Here is a 25,503-nt window from a genome sequence, read left to right as displayed (position 1 = left end):
AAGAATCTCTCTCAAAATATGGCTATGATGCTCTTCCACTACTCTTGTTCATAATTAGAGATGCACATATTGTCAATCACTATGGGACATGTTCAAGTGGTTAATGTCAAGCAACTAACAAGCAAATGGTATTGAGCAGAATATTTGCTATAACGATATCTCTGCTGCAACAACTCAGCGCTGAATCTGTCTGAGATATAATGGAAAATAGGTTAGTTTCAAAACATAGGAAATAAAACTTATCAAAAAAAAAAAAAAAAATCAGTGATATTTGCCTGCACTGAAGAAGAGCCGGGAGAAGAATTATAAATGAAGAGTTACGCCATCAGCATCACGAATCTGTGCTCATGAAAAAAAAAGTTATGACTTCTTTTACATTCCTTCCGTACAACCCTCCTGTATTCATATATATATGTGTTTGCCTGTGTGTATATGTGTGTTAATGTTAAAATGATAAAGGTGTTAACAACAAACTTATACTAATAAAAAGACTCAATACGTTCAGTAGGATCAAATTTATTATACACATATTAAGTTAATTAGGATTTCAAGTCTCACCTCATCTGGTTTATGACACCAGATTTTGAGGTACAAATTTTGTCGCTATTTACACAAGAAAACTTCCTTTATGATGGGGGCAGAAAGGATACTGGTAGATGCTTTTGCAGCCGAAATAGTTCAAACTTTAAGGATGTTTTTATAAATGTCATAAATAGTGTGTGTGTATATTCTTTTACATGGGTCTCTCTCTCTCTCTCTCTCTCTCTCTCTCTCTCTCTCACACACACACACACACAGATTTTTGTATGTATATATATATATATATATATATATATATTTGCCGCAAATGCAAAATATAAGTTAGTCCTAGAGTGCACAATGTTCCTGAAGGTCGGCAATGGTCTTCCTCGGTCACGATATATATATATCTGTGTAAGTGTCTTATAATCATATTTAGACGATGACCAGGATAGAATAAAAAGTTGTAATTGACAAAAATCTGAAGAAAAATCTTTTAGATGACGTATCAACTTTAATGATCCTTTCTACCGTAGATACAAAGCCGGAGGTTTTATGGAAGGGGCTAGTCTATATTACATTATGCCTAGTTCTCAACTGATACTTATGTCATCGAGCCTGAAAGTGTTGAAAAGAAAAAGTCGACAGCAACGTATAGAAAACAATTAAGTATAGAAAGTATAGAAAACAATTAAATTTTGGAAAAATTACACGAAAACTTTTTTAAAAGAATATCTGCATAGTATTCAAATACAAGGAAAATGCCCCTTATATTTGAATACTATGCAAATATTCTTTTAAAAAAAGTTTCCATTTAATTTTTCTAAAATTTAGCTGTTTTCCATTCTTAGATTTGAAAAAGTCTCAACGACTGAAACCAGAACTAAAATGTCTTTTATGATAAAACTATTTTAGCATTTTCTACCTTGATTTTTTTCCTTATACATATCAACTCGTATGTTCCTTTCGAACCTTCTACACACACACACACACACACACACACACACACACACACACATGTTATCTCATGCTTATACAAAATTCTTTTCCGATAAACTTTCACCCAAGGGTTTTCTACGAATATGAAAATATAAGGTTTACAAAAATACCATGTAGTTTATGAAGAGAAGCAAGAGGGTAATAGACAGAATGAAAGCGTGTGGGAAGAGAAGGTAGAGAAAGGAAGTGTACAGTACACATGTAGCATAATTAAGGACTGCGTAAGGTCTTTGTGTAAAGTCATACGGTGTGTTCTGCAGGGAATTCTAGCCAAGGTTCATGGCAAACGAAAGACTTGATGAAGGCTGAATCTGTGCTGTTTGATTTGATGACAAATCAGAGAGGTTTGTGGCAGGGTAAGGTTGGAAAATATTCGTATAACTTGGGAAAGCAGCATTCCAGTAGGCCGATGGTAAAATCCCTTGTCTTTGTGCTAATTTCAACCGTGACGCCAACTGTTTCTTCCATTTTGTCCTGTAAAAGGAAAATTGAGAAAGTCAGACAGAGAAAGGAAAGAAGCAGATGACAAGCAGACTCATAGACACTTCCCACACACACACACGCTCGCACACACACAAACACACATTCCCACACACATCGATGCCTCAATATCTTCTGTAAGTATGATAGATGTTCAACCAATAGACCAAAGTTTTATATTTTTTGTAGAAGAAAGCTACATTTGTGTCATATTGTATTTTATGGGGACAGAAAATTAAAGAATCTCCGTACGGTTGGAGAGGGCCTCCTAAACCTGTTACCAAATGGTAACAGTCTGTATTACATGTAATGATGTTGCTAAGAAGTTTCGGTACATTTCCTTGTCAAATGATACCGTCGATAGTGAAAATAGTGATATTTCGAGAAATCGTAAAGAACAATTGGTTTCCGCAACGAAATCAGGTGGATTATTTGATTGATAACTGTAAATAAGCAAGCTCAATTTATGGTTAATGTGTGGTACTCTGGTGGACTGCAAAGGGCATTTTATTCTCTAGTTCTTTTTCTACTTCAATTGATGGAAATTATATTGGTTTCAAATTTTGGCCCAAGGCCAGCCATTTCAGGGGAGGTAAATCGATTACATCGACTCCAGTGCTCATTTTATCGACCCCGAAAGGATAAAAAGAAATATCGATCTCGGTGAAATTTGAACTCAGAACGTAAAGACGGTCGAAATGCCGCAAAATCATTTTGTCCGACGCACTAACGTTCCTACCAGCTCATCACCTTACAGAGAGAAATAATATTATTAAAGAGGGCTTCAACTGGGATAAATGTGTCAGCGCATGTATCGACGGTATACTGGCAACTCTTGGAGCTCGTTAAGAGTTTTCCATAAAAGTAAATTAAATTAATCTTCATATTAAAATTTTGCTGTGATCGACCAAATCACGCCCAAAGAAAATCAAAATCAAAACCCAAGTCTTTCAACAACCGACTCTTTTGCGATTTTCTTTACATCTTCCATTAAATTCGAATATAAACGTTTATTATATAAAGTGTCCATAAATTCCCTTTACAATTTCAAAAATTTATTACAAAGGCAATTGATGAGATATATTTATCAGATTTGCTCTATGTACTCAGAGGTTATGAAAGATTTTAACCACATTGAATTTGTGATTTTCAGGTACTCTCTTGGTGGAAAAGGTTCGGATAAACCCTACAAAAATGGCTACTCCTCAAGAAAAGGAACAATGTGTATGGTGGTTTATTGAAACAAAATCTGACATGCAGACCCCGTGACACTACAGGATTAAACATGGAATACATCCACTGTCACGTCCGTCAGTTTGTGCGTGGCACAAGAAACTTATGGAAACAGGAACAGTGTTGGATAAAGCGAAGAGTGGACGACCAAAATTATTTGAGGAAAACATCGATCGTATAAGACAAGCCATTACTAATTCTCCTACAAAGTCCATAGTACTGCTGCTAAACAGTTACAGCTACCACGTTCAACAGTGCACAAAGTCCTACTCGAGAATTGCGACTGTACTCTTAAAAAGTGCAACTATTACAGGCACTCAAACCAAATGATAAACCAAGACGCAAACAGTTTGAGTTAGCATGCGGGAACGAATTTCTGAGGATGCAGCTTTCCTCGCCCAAGTTTGTTTTAGTGATAAGGCAACCTTACACTTTTCAGGGAAACTGAACATATGTAATGTGAGAATCTAGAGATCGGAACACCTCCATGTGACTAGGAAACTTCACCGAGATAGTCTAAAGGTGAACATCTGGTGTGGGACGATGTGCAATCGAATCATTGGTCCAGTTTTCTTCACAGAGAAATCAATTTCTGCAAATGTTTACCTTGACTTTTTGACTGAATATGTGGTGCCACAACTGGACGACCTTCAACCTACCATCATTTTCCAGCAGGATGGTTCACCACTACATCTGGGACTGCATCTTCATGGGTTCCTAAATCAAACATTTTCAGACTAGCGGATTAGAAGGGATGCCCCAATTCCCTGGCCATCACGTTCCCCGGGTATCACTCATCTGAACATTTTTGTATGGGGTTATGTTAATGTTGTGTCGAAGCCCTCAGACGATGAAGTAGGCTTACCCAATACGTAGATATAGAGGAAGAAGTCTAGACGTCTAGGAGTTGAGTTGAGGCCATCAGAACGTGCAATATAACAGTGGCGACGAGGATTTCGTAGCTCACACAGCCACTGTGTAGCATTGCGATATAACAGTTAAACATTGTGTGTCAAACGAAGATACAAGACATCAATGACCTGAAGCAAAGGGTCCCTGAATTCCATTGCAACCATTGATAGGGTTATGCTACAGTGAAAATGGCAGGAAATTGATTACCGCCTTGATGTGCTTCGTGCAACTAATGGTTCCCATATAGAGATGTATTAAATGAAGCACAAAAAAAAAAACTTCAATATCTACTCCTTATTTTTTAATAATTTTCACAGATTTATCTATTTATTTTCTTTGGTAATAAATTTTGAAATTGTAAGAAGACTTTACGGACACTCTGTATAACTAAAAAAACGAGTGGGTTATGGAGAAAAAATGTTCTGCAGTGAACTGCAAATGAAGTAGTAATATTTTTACTTTTATTTAAAAGCAAAGGATCATTCGTGAACTTCAAAATTTTCTAATTCTAAATGGATGCTTCATTTAACTTTGCAATATTCTTTTCCCGAAGTGAATGATTCAAATATAACTCTAAAAGACCGAAATCAAAGAAGTTTGATTTAATAGAAAAAATAGATGTGTTTAGATCAAAAGTCAAATTGAAGAAAGAGGAAATGAGATGTGGAAGAACAGCATCTTTTCCAGCATTTAATCTGCTAAAGATTAAAGGTGATAATTTATGCCGAAGATTAAAAGTAATTACAATAATAATTTTAATGTACAAAATATCTCAAATCATGTAGTAAAATTGATAATAGAATTAAATGACTACAAGAGTAGGGTGAAGAAAGGGAGTCTCCTAGGAATATTTCTCTAATAGGGTTAGCTTTGTTTTTTACTATTTCATTTTTCTTTGATTCTGTAAAATTATTTCTCCCATTTTCTTGATATGGTTGATAAATCTACTTGCCACTCCTCCTCCCTTAGGTTGGCGGTTCGATTCCTGGACCGGACGATGCATCATGTCTTTGAGAATGGGGTTTCATTTCATGCTGCTCCAATCTTCTCAGATGGTGCAGTTCTCTCTCCCTGCATCCATCCTTGTATCCCTCCCTCCCTGAATCCATCCCTACATCCGTCCGTCCGTCCCTCTGTCCCTCTCGTTCTCGATGTTCCGCTGAGTCAAAGAGTTTCTGTCGCGAGGGTGTCTATGCCTGCTCGCAAACACATAGCACCTAAAGCAATTACCAAAAGCATAGTACATGCTATCAGGTCACACTAGCTTGCGAATGAAGGTTATGGGTTTAATTTACGTTTATAGCTATTGTGAGGGCGCGTGGCTTAGTGGTTAGGGCATTCGGCTCATGATCGTAAGGTTGTGAGCTCGATTCCCGGCGACGCGTTGTGTCCTTGAGCAAGACACTTTATTTCACGTTGCTCCAGTCCACTCAGCTGGCAAAAATGAGTTGTACTTGTATTTCAAAGGGTCAGCCTTGTCACTCTCTGTGTCACGCTGATTATCCCCGAGAACTACGTTAAGGGTACACGTGTCTGTGGAATGCTCAGCCATTTGCACGTTAATTTCACGAGCAAGCTGTTCCGTTGATCGTATCAGCTGGGACCCTCGTCGTCGTAACCGGCGGAGTCTTTTTAATAGCTATTGTACCATTAAATTTCACCTTTGAAAAAGTCCATAGGAATATAATCTATCGATTGTTACTCTTTAGCTGTTTCAATTCGGATCAGTCTCAGAAGCCCTGGAAATGGATATGAGAACTGCGCTTCGTACACTGAGGTTTTTTCCTCTCGGTTGTCGTTGGAAATAGAATATGAATTAATAGAAGAAAAAATACATACTTTTGCAAGTTAACGATAAAACTTCGTCAATGTGAAAAATAACAAATCGTACATATCTTGCAAGAACCCTCAAACGTTTCGGTTTTTCTACGCCCAACCATTGTACAGTTTTGTACCATCATTCAGGAAATGTCTCTATATTTCTAGGCAACTACGGAAATATCAAAGCTTTGCTAATGAAGTTTAATAAGACAAAAATAGATTAAAAAAAAAACCCATCCCCAAATAGCTCTTTCACTTAAATATTTTTAATATCAATATTTTAAATTCTCCTCTGCAGTATATCTAGTTCTAGTTAGTTTCCTAATAACCAGGCATTAAACATATTAGCACTAAGTAACTTGATAGGCAGCTGATTGTTAAGATTTACATTATTTTTCACTAAATCATGCCTTTAACTCAGTCTCGTTTGTAGTTGAAGTTCAGTCATCTTAATCGAAAACTAATCTGCACGAACTTATTCTAAGAAACTCGATCTTATTTGCAACCGACAATATATCTCCAGAGTAAAATTTCAGTAAGCGCAAATACGGTTTCGTCATGTCTATTTAATTTTATTGGTAATTTCAAGTAACAAACTAATTAAGCCTAGGAGGAAGAGAAAGCTTTATATATGTATAAAGGTGGCTGGTGAGATCCCTAAACTGAGACTGGATGATAGATTTTTATTCTAAAAAGGAATGGATTTTTTATGGCAGGGGACTGCAATGAAATATTAACCCTTATCTTTTATGGAGACTGGGTTTGTGGGCTATGTGTTAATGAATATTTCTTCAATTCTGTTTCAAATGTAGGTATTTTATAATATATTAAAATTTTATATTGTGTCAAAATTCCTACATAATAATCAAACTGCGCAGAGAACAATAAACAACTAGAGAGAAACATATGGAACAACAACCTTTGCACCTACGCACATCCTCTTCTGAACTTCAAAGCATAAGATAAACAAATGGCCGAAACTTCGAAGTCATTGTCTGTAATATTCTTGTTTAAGAATAATAATTATCGAATAATAATTATCTATGTTTATGTATGTATATATGTATATATTTATGTTTGTATGTATGAATGTATGTATGTTTGCATCTATCTATCTTTATCTACTTTTATATATACACATGTTGAGGCGCAATGCCCAGTTGTTAGGGCAGCGGACACGCGGTTGTAGAATCGCTGTTTCGATTCCCAGACCGGGCTTTATTAGTGTTTATTGAGCGAAAACACCTAAAGATCCACGATGTTCCGGCAGGGGTGGTGGCGATCCCTGATGTACTCTTTCGCCACAACTTTCTCTCATTCTTTCTTCTGTTGGCCTGCTCGCTTAGCCAGCGGGGTGGCGTCATTTGAAGGTTAAAACAATGCGAAACGCATTGTGACCAGCGATGTGTAGCAACATCTGATAGCCTGGTAGTCACTGTGATCGTGGTGATATATACACATACATATACACATACATACATATTCACACATATGCATACACACACATGTATGTCCGCGCGCACACACACGCACACACATATATATGTATAGTTGTTCGTTGCATATACATATATATTACGCATTTATATAACACTCCTCTCCATCAGGCTGGGCGGTTAACGACCGTCGTTATCAGCTCATTCAGTGACAAAACACGGAATAGATTGTTAACAATTGTTAATGATATATATGTCGCTACGTAATGAATTGATTTTCTATGTACATTAATGTTTGACCTATGTAAAATATATTTTAAATATTTCATACAATTCTAAGGCGGCGAGCTTGCAGAATTACTGGCATACCGGGCACATTCCTTTGACGCGTTTCGCCCGTCTTTACGCTTAGAATTTAAATATAGCTGAGGTCGACTTTGCCTTACCGGTTGATCACTAAGGTCGAACTAACCGACTTACTTCCTCCTACGAATTTGCTGGCCTTGTGTCAAAATTTGAAACCGACATATTGTATAATTCTTATATTATGACAAAGACGCATAAACAAAAATATGACATATATGCATAAATGCATTTGTGTGTGTGTGTGTGTGTGTGTGTAGTCAATTCAAATAAACGAATAGAATTAAGGGACAACAAAAGGACGTGCATAAGGAATGTTTTAGCTTGACGCTCGGTGAAAAGAGAGTGTTTGACGCTTCGAGCATAGCTCTTCGTCGGAAAGGAGAAACGGAAAAGTCCAAAGAAGGAAAGGAAATCACCAACAACACGTGTGTGGTTACTTTGCAGAAGTGGTGTATATACGCACTTATGCATATGTGTGTGAGAGTGTGTGTTCATACATACATACATACACACACACATATATATATATATATATATATATATATACATACATACATACATACATACATACATACATACATACATATATATATATAATATATATATATATATATATATATATATACATACATACATTTATACATATATATATATATATATACATACATACATATATATAAGCAACAAGAATGACTCCAGTAATTTGGTACGATCGTTTCGTACTATATTATTTTATTAAATGTTGTATTACAACAGTTTTAAAATGCTGAGCACTCATCAGCCAATTATAGAGGTTTTCCATTAATACAAAAATTTTCATACCAAGTGGCAACATTATAGAGAAGGTAGATATATCGACAAAGATATACATTTGAAGTAGTGGAGCCCATCAACTGACTGACTAAGATTCAGTTGTTCCAGACTACTGTAAGGTTCTGAGAGGGAAGAACAAAATGAATATATATATATATATAACAGAATATATATATATTCTATATATGTAATTTACTTGTTTCAGTCACTAGACTGCAGCCATGCTGGGGCAACCCTTCGTAGGATTTTAGTCAAGCGAAACGATTCCTGTACTTATTTGTTAAAGCCTGGTACTTATTCTATCGGTCACTTTTGTCGAACCGTTTAGTGACAAGGACGTAAAAACACCAACACCACAAGCAGTTGTGAGGTGCAGGTGTGGCAGTATGGTGAGAAGTTTTCTTGTCAACCATATGGTTCCGGGTTCAGCCCCACTGCATGGTACCCTGAGTAAGTGTCTTCTACTATAGCCTCGGGCCGACCAAAGCTTTCAGAGTGGATTTGGTAGACAGAAACTGGAAGAAACCCGTCGCGTATTGTAGAAGTATAACCCATTTATTGCAGATAAATTTTAACAACAAAATCTTATATGGACGCCTAAAAGCCATATGGGTACCCTGGGGCATAGTAACCCTGGTTGAGAACCACTGATGTAAAGGCTCATGCGTTAGCTGGAAGTTAACTATGTTGATGCGGCAATGAATATTAGCTGGTATTGAATAAGAAGCTAACCTTTGCTATCCCGTTGGGTTAAATGGGTCAGGAAAACTAGGTTACTCTTTTACTTGTTTCAGTCATCTGACTGCGGCCATGCTGGAGAACCGCCTTTAATCGAGCAACTCGACCCCGGAACTTATTCTTTGTAAGCCCAGTACATATTCTATCGGTCTCTTTTGCCGAACCGCTAAGTGACGGGGACATAAACACACCAGCATCGGTTGTCAAGCAATGCTAGGGGAACAAATACAGACACACAAACATACACGCACACACACACACATATACACATATATACATATATACGACGGGCTTCTTTCAGTTTCCGTCTACCAAATCCACTCACAAGGCTTTGGTCGGCCCGAGGCTATAGTAGAAGACACTTGCCCAAGGTGCCACGCAGTGGGACTGAACCCGGAACCATATGGTTGGTATGATGATGATGATGATTTCTTGACCACTGAGGGTTTAGAAAAAGATTAAGAACTCTGCAGGTTATATACATATTCATAAAAAGTGAGCGATGGTATGAAAATAGATATGTTTCTTTATTAGCCACACAGGGCTGAACACAGACGGGACAAATTACAAATTACAAATTTTGGGGGAGAAAAAAAAAGTGGGGTAGGTTTTCGATCAAAAGGGATCGTAAAAAGGAAAGAAAAAAAGAAAAAAAACGATCAATAGAGATCGTGTATCACAGAAATGTCACGATGTAAAGTGTAAAGGGGGAAGCAGATAAGGTTTATCCGTGCAAAGAAAAGCCTACGAAAAAGACCACGGTAACCTCGGTCAATAATGTCACATGTTAACACATTTATTTGCAAGTAAGTAACTCTCTGTTTTAAGTTTTTCCGGGTTCATAGGATTATGCTCAAGGTGGCTTCGTCATTCATTCGTGCCATCCTTGCTACATTCACCCAATAGATAGGTAGACTGATAGATTGATATATATAGAGAGGCAGGGTGGAAGGGAAATTTGGGGTTTGTGATTCTAATATAACAACATCAACAACAACAATATAAGAAACAAACATTTACCTTCTGTTTTGAAACCAAGTCTTTATTTGAGTTTCGGACAGCTGTAGCGCTTGGGAGAGCTCGACTCTTTTGCTGACGCTCAGATATTTGTCATTCTAAATAATAATAATAATAATAATAATAATAATAATAACAATAATAATAATAAACAACAACAACAACAACAACAATAATAATAATAATCAATAATAAACAACAACAACAACAATAATAATAATGATAATAATAATAATAATAATAATAATAATAATAATATTAATAATAATAATAATAATAATAATATTAATAATAATAATAATAATAATAATATTAATAATAATAATAATAATAATAATAATAATAATAATAATAATAATGCCTTGATGCAGTACTAGGCAGTGGCTCTCATGGCTTCTGATATCAACTGATTGGAAGTGTCATCATGTACATTGTTTTGTCTTGGTATAAAAGATGGGATACAGCAAATATTCTGCTCAATACCACAGATTTGCTTGTCAGTTGTTTGACCGTAACCAGTTGAGCATGTCCCTTAGTGGCTGACGATATGTGCATCTCTGCTCACGAGCAGAAGTAGTGGGGAAGCATCGTAGCCATGTGTTGAGAGTGATTCTTTGGTGTTTGAATAGTTCACCTCTAAAAACATGGGTGTTTCGTTCAACAAGGTCATGTGCTGTTTATCTTGATATGAGATCACCATGTAGCGCACATATGGTTGTGATGCATGTGCCTAGTGTGCCCTTATCGGACGGGTAGTCATGATGGGTATACTGGGCTTCGTATATTTTACCCCAGTGTCATTTTGATGACATGCTCTGCTCTCTCACTCAATAATAATAATAATAATAATAATAATAATAATAATGATGATGATGATGATGATGATGATGATAATAATAATAATATTAACAACAACAACAACAACAACAACAACAATAATAATAACAATAATAATAATAATAATAATAATAATAATAATAATAATAAGGACGGCGACGACGATGATGATGATGATTTCTTGATCACTGAGGGTTTAGAAAAAGATTAAGAACTCTGCAGGAAAATACTGCACAATAAAATGAAAAGTTACATAAAAGTCTGTAAACAATAAAATAACAACAAAAAAGAAACTAAAGAAATCAAGAAGAAATAATCCCCCCAAAAGTGGGTAAGCTTTTGAGGTCTGTTCGTGGAAATTCCACAAAGTCAGTGTGATGCTGACTGTTGTAACAAGTGCCTTCTCCTTATTCTCCTCCACTCAATCTACAGTCGATGCTCAGAGTAGGCTCGTTCACTCTGATCATTCTTTCCATTCCTGCCCACTTTTCAACAAATTTGCTGAAAGGCAGCACTTCCCTCTCCACACCTACTTACCTTTCCAAGTGAAACTTGAAATAGCTGGAAAGGGTTTTGCCAAATGTGAAGCTGTCTGTCTTCAGCTCTTTCAGTGTAGCCCGCCACACAACCCCTTTCGCTTAGGCTACCAGACAGATAGGAATTTGCTTGATCAGAATAAGCTGTGGAAAAACGCGCCAGACAAAGAGACCACGTCATTATTCTTTTAATTGTTCCAGTCATTTGACTGCGGCCATGCTGAAGCACCGCCTTTAGTCGAACAAATCGACCCCAGGACTTTTTTTTTGTAAGCCTAGTACTTATTGTATCCTTCCCTTTTACTGAACTGCTAAGTTACAGGGACATAAATACACCAACATCGGTTGTCAAGCGATGTTGGGGGGACAAATACAGACACAAACATATACAAATCTATCTATCTATCTATCTATATATATATATATATATATATATATATATATACGACGAGCTTCTTTCAGTTCCCGTCTACCAAATCCACTTACAAGGCTTTGGTCGGCCCGAGGCTATAGTAGAAAACACTTGCCCAAGGTGTCACGTAGTGGGACTGAAACCAGGACCATGTGGTTGGTAAGCAAGCTACTTATCACATAGCCACTCCTACGCCTATTGTTAATAATAATAACAATAATCCTCTTTACTAAAGGCACAAGGCCTAAAATTTTGGGGGAGGGTACCAGTCGATTATATCGACTCCAGTGTTTCACTGGTTCTTATTTTATCGATCCTGAAAGAGATGAAAAGTAAAGTCAACTCCGGCGGAATTTAAACTTAGAACGTAAAGACGTGCAAAATGTCGCTAATCATTTTGCCCGGCATACTAACGTTTCTTATTTCTTTATTGCCCACAAGGAGCTTAACATAGAGAGGATAAACAAGGACAGACAACGGGATGATTAAGTCGATTACATCGACCCCAGTGCGTAACTGGTACTTAATTTATCGACCCCGGAAGGATGAAAGACAAAGTCGACTTCGGCGGAATTTGATCTCAGAACGTAGCGGCAGACGAAATACTGCGAAGCATTTCGCTCGGCGTGCTAACGATTCTGCCAGCTCGCCGCCTTCGCCTTGGATGATAACAATGCATAGGATATTAAATAAGATACATATTTCGAATTCAGAAGTTTAACCCAGAACTGCCCTTACAAATCTCTGAGGTGTAGTGTAGATAAAAGGGCCAGTTGAGAAAGAGCTAATTTCTAACCTAAATCCAAAGCTCCTCCATTGGAATTTCAACAACACGGTATTTTTGCATGTATGTGTTTATATGAGCAGTATCTAAAGTCAGTGCATGTGCAGGTTTTTATGCATTGTTTTACGTCCGTATTCTCATGCATATAGTTGCATGCCTAGACATGCGCATATGTACTTCAATAATAAACTTCTGGAAACTTTTACAGTTCCAGTGACGGATTGGATCTGTAGTCTTCGAATTAACTTCCTCCTTTCTGATTTTGAGAAGCCTAATTTCTCAAAATTGCTACTTAGGCAGTGTGTTACATATCCCAGTGTTCCAATAATTACAGGTATAAACCTGAACTTGCAATCCAGGTAGAGTAACTGTAGATGTATGAATGTATGTATGATATTTCTTTGAGTTTAATTTAAGTTCTTCTTGAGAGAGTTCAAATCGGTTGCTAACAAAGCAACAAGACAGAATTAAGCATTTCATAGTTTATTTTGGGGAAACGTTCTCTATTTACATAAAGCAAGTCGTTTACATTTTACATCAACTCCCTTACATTTTATTAATATATAAAGCTGGTCCTTTATATTTTACATTTTTGGGGTGAGGCACGTTGAATATACGCTGCCTTTACAAAATGGAAAACACTACCACCTCGGCGGGACACGTTCCTTAACACACCTACTCAAAAATATGTGACTTTACAAAACAGTGCCCAGTCTATGCGGATCTGCGCTTGGTTAAGCAACAGAAGCACGCTATAACAATAAGACTACTAGAATATCAAAGTTGCATACCGCCACAGGATACCGGGAAGATAATTAAAATCATGTTTAAAGCTATGCGAAAGGCATTTTTTAGAAAGACTTCGTATCCATTCTACTATTCTACCTGGTTCTGACATTATTGGCAAATCTATTGAATAAAATTGCCAATGATTAGAAATCGTCCAAAGCAACCATAAACAATGTCCTCTGTGTGAATACCTAGTTGTAAAACCATCTACATATTACTCTGACAAAACCTACGTTTGGTTTAACATTGAATAATTAATAACAACATTAATAGTGTTTTCAGCCAAGACGTAAATGCTGTATGGAATTAGAGAACTGTGTAATAGGCTGCTAAAAGAAGTTGCATATTAATTCAAACTGAGAACATTCAATTAGTTTCAGGTACTCGGATCATCGAATTAGATCACAACCGTCCTCCAAATATTTAGGAGTAGATGACGTTGATAAAATATATTACACAGAAAGAAAAGAGAGAATTACAAAAGAATCCTACGGGAGAGTTAGATCAATTTTAAAAATTGAAGACAATCGAAGAAATATGATAATAGGTATAAACACACTAGCTATCTTGGTTATAAACTACAACTTAAAAAGAACAAGGTTAAAGTTAAAAGAAGCGAAAGGCTTAGACTATCATTTCATTAAAGGCGGTGCTTCATCACAATGAAGAAAATTGTCGTGCAAGAATTCAACAACTCTTTTAAAAAGGAAAAGAAACTTTCAGGCAATTTCCCTTTCTCATCCACTGAACTTCTGTATGCAGTAATTGTTTAAAATCTTTATCAGAGCTGTTGAAACAATAGGGAATTGAGAGCATGCGCCTTGATTTTATTTGCTGCTGTAATAACTGCTCAAAGATGTGTATATTTACCACTTATGTTGCTTGCAACGTGCGCAAGCGCACTAGTTATAATATTTTCAGTAAACAAGGCGGCGAGCTGGCAGAAACGTTAGCACGCCGGGTGAAATGCGTAGCCGTATTCCGTCTGCCGTTACGTTCTGAGTTCAAATTCCGCCGAGGTCGACTTTATCTTTCATCCTTTCGGGGTCAATAAATTAAGTACCAGTTACGTACTGGGGTCGATCTAATCGACTTAATCCGTTTGTTTGTCCCTGTTTGTCCCCTCTGTGTTTAGCTCCTTGTGGGTAGTAACGAAATAGGTATTTCGTCTGCCGTTACGTTCTGAGTTCAAATTTCACCGAGGTCGACTTTGCCTTTCATCCTTTCGGGGTCAATAAATTAAGTACCAGTTACGTACTAGGGTCGATATAATCGACTTAATCCGTTTGTCTGTCCTTGTTTGTCTGTCCTTGTTTGTCTCCTCTGTGTTTAGCCCCTTGTGGGTAGTAAAGAAATAGGTATTTCGTCTGTCATTACATTCTGAGTTCAAATTCCGCCGAGGTCGACTTTGCCTTTCATCCTTCCGGAGTCGATAAATTAAGTACCAGTTGCTTACTGAGGTCGATCTAATCGACTGGCTCCATGGTGTTTACCATGCGTTGACGAGAGGCAATTACCTTGAAACTATAGTCCGTATGTATCACTTAGGTTTTCGAGGGAGGATGACCTCCCTTTGCAAATAACACAAGGGCACTGAAATTTTGTGTCTAAAGTCCAACTGGTGACGTTGATCGCCTGGGGCTAAAAGCATCAGTAACGCCCCACTCCCAGTGGCTAGCCACATTCAGATGGCTAGTACACCTTACGTTGTCAAGCGGTTACTGTTTATATCTCGTTCAGAGATTTATTAATGCTTTCAGACAGTTTTTCTAAATCAGTGACTGTGGTTGCTGTGAAAAACGTTAAATATTATTTGCAGAGGGTCTCCTTCATCGAAAACCGGTGTTTACCATGCGTTGACGAGAGGCAATTACCTTGAAACTATAGTCCGTATGTATCACTTAGGTTTTCGAGGGAGGATGACCTCCCTTTGCTAATAACACAAGGGCACTGAAATTTTGTGTCTAAAGTCCAACTGGTGACGTTGATAGCCTGGGGCTAAAAGCATCAGTAACACCCCACCCCCCCAGTGGCTAGCCACATTCAGATGGCTAGTACACCTTACGTTATATATATATATATATATATATATATATATATATATATATATATATGTATGTATGTAAATATGTATATATGTATATATATATGTATGTATGTAAATATGTATATATGTATATATATATGTATGTATGTAAATATGTATATATGTATATATATATGTATATATGTATGTATGTATGTATATATATATACATATATATATAACTAAACGTTTCAATACCATGTATTTATAACGCTACTAATTGTTTCCCGTACATGCATACGTTCATCAGGCGTCCATCGCGTCATCAGGCGATTGAGACCTGATGAATGTACGCATGTACGGGAAACTATCGTTAGCGCAATAAGTACCAGTAGTTGAAACGTTTCGTAATATTGAACTCATTGAATGGACTACTCTTCGCAATAACTTTTACGCAGTTAATTTCTTATATATATATATATATAATATATATATATATATATATATATGTATGTATGTAAATATGTATATATGTATATATATATGTATGTATGTAAATATGTATATATGTATATATATATGTATGTATGTAAATATGTATATATGTATATATATATGTATATATGTATGTATGTATGTATATATATATACATATATATATAACTAAACGTTTCAATACCATGTATTTATAACGCTACTAATTGTTTCCCGTACATGCATACGTTCATCAGGCGTCCATCGCGTCATCAGGCGATTGAGACCTGATGAATGTACGCATGTACGGGAAACTATCGTTAGCGCAATAAGTACCAGTAGTTGAAACGTTTCGTAATATTGAACTCATTGAATGGACTACTCTTCGCAATAACTTTTACGCAGTTAATTTCTTATATATATATATATATATATATATCCATACATGCATACATATATATTTATATGTGTGTGTATGTGTATGCATGCATATAATCTTTTAATTATTGTTGTTGTTGCTACTCTTGTCGTCATTATTGTTGTTGACGCTGCCCTTGGTTAGTAATATATCTTTCTAGGGAATTTCCTTTGGAATTTTATCACCAGCTTTATCAATAAACTGATCGTGTTCTTTATTTATTTTCTTCTTTGGTCTTGCTTTGATGAGAAAACCAATTTCGTGAAACAATTTACAGATCGATTTTTAAGGACTATTTTCTAAACCTGAGAACGATAAGTTGGTGAGCATTGCCAATAAGCGCCACTCTTTTGGTCACCCTATTATCGCCCCGTTTTCCTTCGCTCCCCTCCATTCTCGATCATCCCACCTTCCCCGAGAGAGCACAGTATCACCCACTTTGTGAACCACTGTTCTACAGTATATATCAACTAAAATAGAAGCTAGTGATAAGCCTAAAATTTGTGAAAAAAACAAACAAACAAACAAAAACAAATTTATACCAGCATAATCTTGCTTTAGGCATAATTATATCTCCGTAATCCAGACACTATAACCATTCGCACTCAATATTCCGATGTTGATGATAACATTTGTTCATTGCTGGTGGTGGTGCACCTCTCCTCTGAAGTACTTAGCGAAAAACTAGTAATAATCATTGTTTTCATTCAGAGTCAGTGGCAGTCCAGTAAGTAGTGTTGGGATTTTAATACTACGAGGAACTTGTATCAAACGAAACTAGGGGATTGGTTGTTGGGCCCCATACTTTAGTTTAATTTTTGCAGCAACACGTTGTTTGGAATTATGCAGGCATGTATGTGTCTCTCATCCTCTTAATTATAGCGTGCTATCATTTACAAAGCCTTTCGTAAGTTACCCGCTATCACCTTCTTTGCTATACTATTAAACTACCAACCTTAGCTGCTGTCGTTCAAAGGCTGCTTGATATTTACACAAGTTTAACGCATATGAAGTGTTGTCTCCAGCCTTTTCAATATTTCATTTCATACTGAAGCCGCAGTTTAAAAGAAAGAAAAGAGTTGTTAGGTCTTTCGTCTGCACACTAACAATGCAGACAGAAGATGAAGAACTGTACTCTGCACCTATTTCAGGGTTTCGGGGACTGGTGGAAAGAAGGAAGCAAGTTATCTTCAAAGTGGACACCTAACTCGAATACTTGACAGAAGTCTGCTAAATGAATCTAAGGTCATCATGGTGGTATAAAATCTGGTGATGGATTAAGTCTACCACAAAGGAATGGTTCCGCTCGCAGGCTTCCGCACAGTTTTTTTTTTATCTACACAATTTCACTCGCAAATTTCGAATCGAACTGATTTATGTAGAAAATACGTGTTCAAGATGCCGTGGAAGAGGATCGAACTCAAAACAACATAGTTCCGAAGCAAACTTTTTTAACCACTCAACTAAATATTTTACAAACAAACTACTACTGGGAATAGCAATTTATCACGAACGTTAGTCACGAGGGGTTTACGTCTATACTTTAAAGTATGTTTAGCTATTGTATATCAGAAAAATCGGACACTGTGTATTTTGTTAGAATGGTTTTATTTATTTACATTTTCTTTTTGAAATTTCGACTGTAAGGAGTTATTGTTAAGTACATGTTTAAAGAATGAAGGAGGGTCAACACCGAAAATAGTATAGGATTATTTCTTCACGCTCTTGCATATCATAAGTAGGACATTGTTCATTCATTTATTTATTGGGTCTCAATAGGGAGAGATTTTTCTCCTCACCTGTGTGAATGTCTTTTTACACAAAGGATTTCAGGAAGGTGGTAGTTTGCTAAGGGCAAGTGAATAGTTGACGCTTTAAAAGTAATTGCTTCGGTATGCTAAAGGCGAGGGCATGGACAATAGCATGACGAGAGAGAAGATAACGATTAGTGAAGGGCGTTGTTGGTGGGAAACAGACTAAGAAATCATTTAGTTGAATTACATTCAAACACGACCGAGCCGGGGGTTGATTTAGAAACAATAGCAACAGCAGAATTTACTTAAAGCTTCACTGAAAGTAACTAATAATAGAAAAGCAAACTAGATAAGGAGAGATGTTAATGCTTGTGTGACCTTAGTAACAGAGGTGCAGTGCTTATAGAAGATTTTGTTTTATTGTATCTTGAGAACAGTACTGTTGGTGGTAAGGGCAATGGTGGTGATGGTGGTGGTAGTGGCATTATCGATAATGCTACCTCAGTAGAATGTTATCGAGTTGATTTTGGCTATGGTAGCGATTATTGTGATGAAGGTGGTGGCGGTGATTTTGACGGTGGTGTTGTTGACGGTTTTTGTTGTGGTGGTGGTGATGGAGGTTGTAATAATGGTAGTATTGGTGGTAGAGTTGATAATGTCTTTACCACAAGAGATTGTTGCCGAGTTGATTTTCACCATAGGGGTGTTAGGTTTATTTATATATAGCAATGATGTTGGTCGTGATAATGCTCCAGTTAGTGGTGTCGAATGAGACTGTTAAATTTGCTACTTGTTGAGGTAGTGATTGTAGTGAGAGGGGAAGGAAGTAATAGCTTGTGGTGGCGGTGGTACTGATGGTGGTGCTGTCGTCTGGCATAAATTGTATATCATGCAAGACCAATTGGCAGGTATCCAATATCGATGTCACACAATAGCTGGACTTGCATGGAATGTTCGACGTCAATGAACGAGAATATATGATACAGGACTAGAGACATTAGGTCGCTTAAGAGGCACAGAAGAAAAGAAATAGCATATCTCTAGATTGGTGAGCCGGAGAGTTCAATCAAAAGAGGCCAAACGCGCAGTAAAAAATTTTCTAATTGAAGTAATCAGCGCAATTTTTTAAAAAGTTATAATACTTCGCTTTTTAAGCGGAAAGGTTTAACTGGTAGAAATAACATTCAAAGCCAATACTGTCTTAAAGGGGACCTTATCAGCCTAGGGGCCCAAAGCTGAACAATGTATGCTGTAAGCTACTGTCAATAAATAAATATTATAGTCCCTAATGCATTGTTTTGCCCTGGTACTTATAACATTGTTAAGATGGCCCTGGGTCAGTACTCTTAAATTATATTTTACTTTAAGAACAACAATTACAACAGCTACTACTACTACTACTACTACTACTACTACTACTACTTCATAAAGATGTCACGCCCTGCATGTGTGTGTGTGTGTGTGTGTAAGTGTAGATAGATAGATAGATAACGATGCAAATAAACAAATAAACAAGCTTGGGCTTGATATATTAAATATACACATATATATATACATGCAAATAGAGAAAAACGAAGACATAAAAATTTCTAGACAATGAACATTCATGTATAAATATATAGATATCTATGCCTTAACAGAGCAGATTTACATAGAATACTAAAAAAAAAACCATAAATCTAAGGGAAGAAGTTTGACAGATGTTTCTGGGTGGGGGAAGAATTACGTAACTATAAAGGAACATTCATGTATTAATATATAGTGATTTATATATTAACAGAGCAGTTTTACGCAGAGTATAAGGATAAAGAAGACTAAGGAGAGATAGGATGGTATTACATGACTGACAACCTTTTCTGGGGCTCGTCATGACGTAACAAATATTTCGGGGTGAAAGTTCAAATCCTTTGAGCACTATAAAGTGTTTTCTATATTGAGCATCTCTGCATCTCATCTGTTACCTTTCTCTCTCTCTCTCTCTCTCTCTCTCTATATATATATATATATATATATATATATCTATATATATATATATATATCTATATATATATATATATATATATATATATATATATATATATATTATATATATATATATTATATATATATATATAACAACCTCAGCACTACATTAATGTAAATCTTTTTGAATTCATAATATTCTGTACTGAACTTTTTTAATAATTCCTCCTGGAAATTACCCTGAGATGTATAATATATTTGTTTTAATCTTTTCTGCCCATTTTTTCAATGAGCTTGTTAAACCTCTTTATATTTTCAACATACTGTTGTACTTTTTTATGTCCGTAACATGTCCCTGTTACCGAAGACTGTATATATATATGTAATGTAGCAATTTGCAACAACCAATAATTAACGCAACCAAACTTCCACATGTTACTTTTGACAACCTTTTTCCAAAGAGTGAAACCGGTAAAGTAAATAAACATCTTTTAAATTGCATTTTCAAACCTTCTTTCGTATATATATATATATAATATATATATATATGTATGCGTGTGTGTGTATATATATATATCTTTATATATATATATATGTGTGTGTATATATATCTTTACATATATATATCTATATATATATATATATATATATATATATATATACTCTTTTACTTGTTTCAGTCATTTGACTGAGCACCGCCTTTAGTCGAGCAAATCGACTCCAGGATTTATTCTTTGTAAGCCTAGTACTTCATCTATCGGTCTTTTTTGCCGAATCGCTAAGTTACACACCAGCATCGGTTGTCAAGCGATATTGGGGGGGACAAACACAGACACACAAACATATACACATGCACATATATATATACATATATAAGACGGGCTTCTTTCAGTTTCCGTCTCCCAAATCCACTCACAAGGCTTTGGTCGGCCCGAGGTTATAGTAGAAGACACTTGCCCAAGGTGCCACGCAGTGGGACTGAACCTGGAACCATGTGGTTGGTAAGCAAGCTACCTACCACACAGCCACTCCTGCGCCTATATATATATATATATATATATCTTTTATCTTTTATTTGCTTCAGTCATTTGACTGCTGCCATGCTGGGGCACCGCCTCGTATATATATATATATATGAATGAACAAACGATAGAAAGTAGCACTCAATTCGTTTGATAGGAGTTATATTAATTAACAATTTGACTCTGTTCCATGCATCTTAAGGTTTTCTACGCCTTTAGAACGAAACTAAAACGTGAATCATCTGGAGAGGGAGAGAGAGAAAGAGAGAGAGTGTCTCTCTTGTCTAGATGGCTGACGGGTTAGGTTCGTTCTACGTGCCTATGAAACGTTAAGTTGTAATGAGATGAGTCCGACTGTTTTGAACTATATGTCCCTTAAAGTTTAATATCGACAATTATTACCAACAAAATGCTTTAACTGGATATTGAAAAACCTGCAGTCTCTGTTAGGAAGATATGAGACTCTATATGCTAAATATTCCTTACTAGATAGACAGGCCCAGACAAACCTCTAGGACACCTCCCCACATCTCGGTTAAAACTCCTAAGTTAAAGTACGAAATAGGACAAAACAACCCCGGTTATATTTTTTATGTTTTTGGACTTTATTACCATTTAAAATACTATTAAAATTAGAAGAAAAAATATAATTCAAGTAATCATGAAAAATATCATTATTTTTCTTTGCGTTAGTCCACGCTAAATGGTTATAGTTTTGTCTACCTGAGAACCATAATTTCAAAAGCGGGTTATACACAGAAACAGGTCAGTGTTTTTCTTTACCCTCATCTGTCTGCATTCTTTCCTTAGCATTTGGTTGCATTAATGGTCTTCCATTGCACTACATGTTTGTTTTTCTTTTTAAGAAGATATGCTTTTACCTATACATGGAGAAGCACGGTACCCATGTAGGCAAAACAATAGTCGTGTGGAGTGGATCAACACAAAGAAAGATTATATTTTTCAGATTATTAGAGTAATAAATCACTTAAATTATATATTTTCTTTTAATTTTGATGGTATTAAAGTTTTAAAAAAACTGAAAAAATACAGAGGAGTTTTTTTCCTATTTCGCACTTTAACTCAAGGGGTTTTTGTCTTAGAGGTTTTTGTCCTAGTGGGGGTTTTGTCCTACACTCTAGAGAAACACTTTACAGGACTATTAAAATATGAAGAAACACATTTAGAAAATACAAATACTCCGGATTCAATACCGAGTCCTTTCATAATTATGAATGCTGACAAAGTTATGAGATCAGAATGTAATCTTTTATACATACACACATGCATGCATACATACTCACATGCATACATACATACATACATACATACATACATACATACATACATACATACATACATGCACAAATGATGTCGAGATCTATGCACGAACGCCTCGGATCTTGAGTCACTTTGTAACTATGGCCGATTAAGAATATAAGTTACATAACATAACGTATTATATATATATATATATATATATATATATATTATATATATATATATATATTTATATATACAGATATATGTACACATAGGTAAAGGATAAAGGCCCTCTTCGGTTATGAATGACCATGGAATTGCACCTAGAAAATTACCCTCAGAAGAACAAGTCCTAGCAAGATTGTTTATAGAAGACCAACAATCGCCCATGTATACCAGCTTCCACTATCCACGCCACCAATTTTATCCAAGAGAGGGCAAAGTTCGATGCAGCTTGGCACTACTGACGTGGCATCTCATTTCTACAGCTGAGTGAACTGGAGCAGCGTGGCTTGCTCAAGAACACGACTCACAGCCTGATTCGGGAATCGAACTCACTTCCTCATTCATGATTGTGAGCCTGACTCTCTTACCACTGAGCCATACGCCTTCACACCCATAGGTATGTACACACACACACCACACATACGATGGAATTCTTTTGGTTTCCGTTTTTCCGTTTACTAAATCAACTCACAAGGCTTTGGTTGGTCCGGGGCTATAGTAGAAGACACTTGCCTATGAAGGTACCACGCAGTGGGACTTGAACCTGGACCCATGTAGTTTGGAAAAAAGCATCTTACCACACACCCACGCCTTTATACATATTTGTATATATGTATGTACACACACGCACGCACACACTCGCACTGACTCTCCATAAGAATATTGTCTGTCTCATCCTATTTCATTGCAGCAGTGACTCACTACCAAAACTTCTCTCATAACTTTCACTTTAATCTCCTATGTATATCTTACCACAAAGTTCATCCTTAGCGCACTTTAACGGTGTCCATTGATATTAAATACCTATCTACATTCTTATAAATAGATTCAATATTCTCAGCCCTGCCACTCAAATTTTCACGTCTAGTTACACAATAGAAACAATGATTTATTTCACTTTCTTTTTGCTGATTGTATTTTTATAAATTTAGTGTCTAGAACAGCTTTGTATGTTGAACTCCCCGCCTTTCCTTGTGTGTTCTCAATGCTATCAAAAAGTTCAGCTGAAAATTGTAATGATATAAAGGGAAGAGAAGAAAAAGAGAAATACTCCCCTCACTGTTCGCACAAAAGTGTGAAATCATTTTTCTGTCTTCAGTCGTAAAAATATATTCAAATTCACGAACCTTATAGCGTGATTTTCCCCAACGCATCACACACACACATACACACACACATAAGCGACATACGTTACAGAGTGACTAAAAAGTTGAGAGTTTCATGTAAGCACGTAATTCATTTCTAGGCATTTCATCTGGTTTTTCTTTCTCTATTTAAATTCTGCCAAGCTTGGCTGGGCTTTTCATTCTTTCGAACACCAATTGATCACTGGGGTCGATGCAATCGACTAGACATTTCTTTGGACAATATGATTTGCGGCATTTTGTCAGGCTTTACGTTCTGAATTCAAGTTCTGCCGAGGTCGACTGTGCTTTTCGTCCTTCGGGGCTGATAAAATAAGTACCAGTCAACTCCAGGACTCGTTGTAATCGACTAACCGCCTCCCACCAAATTTTATGCCTATAATAGAAAGAAGTATTGTGTCTATTATTCCTTCTGTCCTAAGGCGGCATGTTGACAGAATCAGTCACTCATCGGGATAAGTTCTTTGCGGTATTTTTTCCTGACTCTTCACATTCTGAATTCAAATTCCCCCGAGCTCAACTTTGCTTTTTATCATTCCAGGGTCAGTAAAATAAGGTACCAGTCAAATACTAAGATTAATCTCATTCTCTCGTAATTGCAGGCCTTTTCCATAAATTAGAAACCATTATTTCTATTGTTGCATGAAAGCTAGATTGCAGGAATCATTCGGACATCGGAAAAAGGACCTTCCGCAATTGGTTTATTTACGTTCTGAGTTAAAATCCTGTTTCGGTCAACTTTGTTTTTCACCTTTCCGGCGTTTGCTAAATAATAATCAAATGCAGGAGTCGATGTAATCGGTTGTCATGTCTCCACAAATTTCAAGCCTTGTACTGTTATTAGAAATTATTATTTCTACTCTTCCCGCCAGATCATCCTACCTTTACTCTCATTCAACTCAGCAGCTGCAGGCTGGAAGAGGCGTCGTGGCAGGCCCACATCAGATGGTTGAACGTGATTGAAAAAGATCGCCAGAGGCTCAACGTCAACTTGGAGGAATGTAGAGGGGTTGACACGAGACCGTCAGTGATGGAGAACACTAATGGACCTGGTCAGCTCTACGCATAATGACATCTCTGGGACCACTAACTTGGAATGACTCCAGCCCCTTTAAGCAAGAGCATGAAGCTAAAAAGCCAAGCCTTCTACGAGTATGTATGGAAAAACAAAAGTCTCAGAAAAAGAAGTCACAATTTCGATTTGAAAAAAATGTCACGGAAGGAAATGATGCATTTCAAACCATAAACACAAGTTAAGTAATTAATCAAGTAAGTTACTTATTAATTGATAACATTGTGTAACAGGAGTTTTGTCCTTGGGTAGCAACTATTATTTGAACTAATCATTTTGTCTGGCTTGAAATTTCATCATCATCATCATCATCATCACCATCATTAGGAGTAGTTGTGGTGGTGGTAGTCTTTTGATAGCGAGCGTTTCTTCCTTAGTGACGTTTGGTTTGGGAATGAGAACCCAGGTTCGAAATTTCCCCAAGACACCTGATGAAGACTGAAGGGTGCA

At 36.5% G+C, this 25,503-nt stretch overlaps 1 protein-coding gene across 3 annotated transcripts in view; it reads right to left on the bottom strand.

Annotated features, from left to right (window-relative positions):
- Positions 1 to 1,331: 1,331 nt before the first annotated feature.
- The window catches only part of LOC115213198 (homeobox protein Hox-B5-like), a 96,456-nt gene continuing 72,284 nt past the window's right edge, over positions 1,332 to 25,503 (bottom strand). For all 3 annotated transcript variants that reach the window (XM_036503807.1, XM_036503806.1, XM_036503808.1), the window contains 2 exons: positions 10,338 to 10,432; positions 1,332 to 1,992 (listed from right to left, as the gene is read on the bottom strand). In XM_036503807.1, coding sequence (XP_036359700.1) covers positions 1,785 to 1,992; positions 10,338 to 10,432 — 303 coding nt within the window. In that variant the 3' untranslated portion in view covers positions 1,332 to 1,784. The remainder of the gene's footprint in view (positions 1,993 to 10,337; positions 10,433 to 25,503) is intronic.

Source organism: Octopus sinensis, linkage group LG6, assembly GCF_006345805.1.
Source record: "Octopus sinensis linkage group LG6, ASM634580v1, whole genome shotgun sequence".
NCBI lineage: Eukaryota > Metazoa > Mollusca > Cephalopoda > Octopoda > Octopodidae > Octopus > Octopus sinensis.
This window is presented reverse-complemented; position numbering and strand designations above follow the sequence as displayed.